General features: G+C 31.6%; 1 protein-coding gene across 3 annotated transcripts; it reads left to right on the top strand.

The window, feature by feature from the left end:
• The first annotated feature begins 544 nt into the window (after positions 1-544).
• Positions 545-3,676, top strand: LOC111365965. Of its 3 annotated transcripts, none has more exons than XM_022986550.1 (5): positions 545-696; positions 1,205-1,247; positions 1,346-1,437; positions 1,515-1,626; positions 3,361-3,676. In XM_022986550.1, the coding sequence occupies exons 1-4, from the start codon at positions 631-633 to the stop codon at positions 1,623-1,625; spliced, it is 312 nt and encodes a 103-aa protein (XP_022842318.1). In that variant the 5' UTR covers positions 545-630; the 3' UTR covers position 1,626; positions 3,361-3,676. The 3 variants fall into 3 exon arrangements, with proteins under 3 accessions (XP_022842318.1, XP_022842317.1, XP_022842316.1); XM_022986549.1 differs by lacking the exon at positions 3,361-3,676 and adding an exon at positions 2,257-2,450; XM_022986548.1 differs by lacking the exon at positions 3,361-3,676 and having other exon boundaries at positions 1,515-1,881.
• The last annotated feature ends 364 nt before the right edge of the window (positions 3,677-4,040 follow it).

Genomic DNA, 4,040 nt, shown 5'->3' with positions numbered 1-4,040 from the left:
ACAAAGTAAATAATTAGCAATGCTTCAACTATAATGAATTTGACAACATTATTGACAACATATCACATGACATGTTGTCATTGGACAATTTAAAAAACAATCCATTTTTTCAATCAATACTTTTTTGCACACCCATCATTGTCAAGAATGTTGTACAAAATTATTATACAAATAGATTAATTGGTAAATAATATTCTCTTTTTGTTTTGTTGTATTAAAGTGTATAATTTAGATAAATTTTTTATTAAAAGCAAGTATAAGTAGCGAGTTTTCTCACCCTTTTTATTGGTCATGTAAACGCTAAACATGTCAACAAATTTGATTGAAAAGTTTGTGTGTTAGAGATGTATTGGAAGAGAAAGGTAAAGACTCAAATAAAATTGATGTCGTAATTTTCTTCCAATCAATTCTTAGCTTAAATGGGATATGATTAAGACTCAAATAATTTATACCATAATTTATATTTCAATATGCCAAACTTAATTGCTAATAAAGTTGATCATTCGTGTTTGGCTAAACCTTTTACTTATAAGTAAATAAGAAACTTTTGGAAAAAAGGGGCTCTTCTTACTAGTCTATTTTGAAATAGAACTTCAAAATACTTTCAGAAGTAATTTTACAGGGGAAAGAATGGCAGAATCCGACAATCTTGAAGCAACAATGAAACCATTCTATCAAAGAGCTTCCGAGGCAGAGGTATGAATTTCACCCTTTCTACTCTCCATTCGTATAACCACAATACATTTATGTGCTGTGTTTTTGTGAATTATCTGGACCCTAGTTCCTAAAATATTGAAATTTTAGCTACTTTCCTTAGTTAAATCGACAATATTTTACCGTAAACATTCGGGGTTTGTGCTGAATTTGTACTGTCTGATGTGCTGAATTTCAGCACATCCCAGAAACCCTAAATCGTCAAGATTTTACCCTCCGATTTGCCGTAGTATTATGCTGATATTAAAAGTTTTCCCTTTTTGTGAATAATAACGTAAAATTGGATTAGCCCTCATTCTCACATTGATATATCTGAATGGATGGTATGTTATGTTTTCACATATATTAAGGAAATGGATACAAAGTTGGATTACTCAATTTCTCTCTCTTAAACTTGCCTGCTTGGCCGTTCATTCTCCTGATTCTTTTGAAGAAATCAATGTTTGTTTTCTGGCTTTTGAAGTTAAATAACTTTTTTTTCCTGACGAAGGATCGATTGGCAAGACTTGAAGCTGCCCTTTCTGAAAAGAAAGGTTTGTTCAAGAAAGCTTTTTTGTTACTCATGCATACTTCAAAATAAGGTTTTCTCGTAATTTCATTTTTTTTTTACCATTGAAATGGTGATCTTTAGAATCTGGAAATGAGGAATTACTTAAGAGAGTTAGTGAACTCCAGTCAGAGCTTGAAAATGTAAAAGCTGAGCAAGTTGCAGAGAGGCAGAAGGTATGTTAATGTATCCAAGTTTAGTGAATAAGTTGTAATAGAATTCGTAATAACTGGGCTCGCTATTTGTAACTCAGGCTACAAAAGAGCTGGAGCAGCTTACTGCTGAAAATGAAAAGCTCAAATATCGCATTACCCATCTCATCCGAGCTGTGAAGGAGGATGGTAGCAAGTTATCATCCAAGTGAGGTACGATAACTTCACAACAGCTGTACAGTTTTTTGAGGAAGAAAGATTTTCATTAAGCATCGGAATGCTCAAATCCCCCTTTGTTGTCTATCTTTCGTGTTTTCTTGTGCGATTTAACGTTCCCTTCTTTTCTCCATACTGTATCGGGTACTATAAACTGTTTATGAAGAAATTTAAAGCAGGATTCAACAATTTTCTTTTGGAAACAACTGCTTTATTCAGTGTTGGTATTACATGAGAGTGATTTATTATTTACTGAAGCATCAGTAAAATTTCTGCAATGCATTTGGTTCTTCCATGAAGGCTTTTATTGCTTCAGTGCAAACTGTGTTGGTTGACCTTAAAATTTTCAAAATTGATTCCGTGTGTAGAGTTTAACTTTCCATATGTGATCAATTTGACCTTCACCCTCTTAAAATGATTAGACTTTCTTCGGGGCATTGTCTTAAAAGTTCTTTCCATTCAAACATCGATCTCAACCAACTAGGAGTATATCAGTCTACTGAGTTTGTTCAAACTTCTAGGTTTTTTCTGATTTTGAACATTTAAATACGTTGTTTAGTGCTGATCTTTTTATCTTTCCCTCTCCTTTGTGCTAGGGTTACCAGTTTTTTCTTTCGAATTTCACAGGGTCTTTGTCATCTTGTTTCTCCTGCCATGACCAGCTGACACCATCCCGTTCCAAAGCCTGTATTTTTTTTTTTTTTAGAGAATCTCTTAATTGTTTCAAAACAATTAGAAAGAGATTCTAGTGATAATGATGCCTTCTAATGTGGGGTTCGAAACAGAAACTAAGCTCATGATTGGCCCCCCATTTTCTCAAATTCATTTTCTACCACATATTTATGGGCTGCAACTTTTCAATTACTCTTTTTATCAACTTTATCAAAATCTGCTAAAAATATCATATCTAGCAAAACAAAACAGGGGCTAAATTAGGGCTGTCAATGGATTGGATTTTGATCCGAATCCGATGAAATTAACGGGAGATGGATTTAAGGTTTCAATCCGATAATCCGATTAAGATTCGAATTCGATAATCCGTTAACTAAATAGAGCAAATATGGATATATGTCGATTCGATACGATAACAATCCGATCCGATTTATTATAATAATATTATATATTTTATATATTATATCATAATTTATTAAATATAATTTTTTCCATTTTGAAACTTATATTATGCTTTACGCATAATTTTTCAATAATTAATAATATTATCTAGTATAATATTTTTACTTGAAATATTCAAAGAGGTTTAATTTTTTATTAATTAAAATAAGATAAAAATAACTATAGTAATTTGTTTATAACATCAAAAACTAATAATTAATATGTCCAAAAATAATTTACTTTGTTAAAATTGATATTGTTTTTTATTTTAATTTTGTTAATACTATGATTTTTAGTGAAAATAATAAAATAAACTAGTAAACACTTAGAATTGACAATTGAGTAGTATCTCACATTGAAAGACCACTAAAACATTAGAAGAGAAGTACCCTTTAAAAATGTAGTGTCCCACATAGGAAGATTATTAAAACATTCCAAAAAAAATCTTCTTTAAAAGGAATTAAAGGAGCATCACTTGGATAAAAAATTGATTTGGGCCTTCTAGTATATTAGGTGAGCTCGTCAAGATAGTTAAAATATTTTTTTTTGGGAAAAAATTGGTGGAAAAGCACTTGTCAAGAAGTATCAACTTCATTTTATCCCTTCACTCTCTCTCAGGTTATTGCATCCACGGCCAAGCACTTGTCAAAGAAGGAAAGGTAGTTTAAACAATTCCCGATCATGAGAGAATCGTATGCATTCATCATGGCTGGTTTCAATGCAAGAACGTGATTTATGTTGGAATGCCTTTCATAGTCTGTATCAGTATTCCGCATCTTTTGTGAACAGAATCAGTAGCTTTTGAATAAGAGCCGCTTAAGCACAGAAGCTGAAAACACTTCACTTCCCAAGTAGACGTTCACTTCATTTTTTTAAGGTAGACATTTAAGTATGGACATATTCACCTCAGTATTCTGCATCTTTTTGCTAGTTATACGATGTACAAATTATTATTATTATTATTATTATTTATTTATTTTCACAACCATTGCAAAATTTATAACCGAGATTGTTTTCATATTTGGGATACCAAATAGATATATTAAAACGAAATTATAAATTCAACTTTAGATATCATGAGTGTGTAATCCATTTTGTTTCGCAAACACTGTTTGGAATTGTTATAAAACTGAAACAAGAGCTAGAAGCCAAGGTGCGCGAAGATGTCACTCGGAATAATGACGACTTTCTCCAAATAGCCCAGTTATATGAGTTGAATAAGCTAAGTTTTTCGAGGCAAAAAAAAAAAAAAAATGGTTCCTCTGCTCTCTAACCTGTAAGTCCATCAAAATCCTGCA

The sequence above is a fragment of the Olea europaea genome, chromosome 17 (genome assembly GCF_002742605.1).
Source record: "Olea europaea var. sylvestris chromosome 17, O_europaea_v1, whole genome shotgun sequence".
Lineage (NCBI taxonomy): Eukaryota > Viridiplantae > Streptophyta > Magnoliopsida > Lamiales > Oleaceae > Olea > Olea europaea.
The sequence above is the reverse complement of the archived record's forward strand: the minus strand, read 5'-3'. Positions and strand labels throughout refer to the sequence as shown.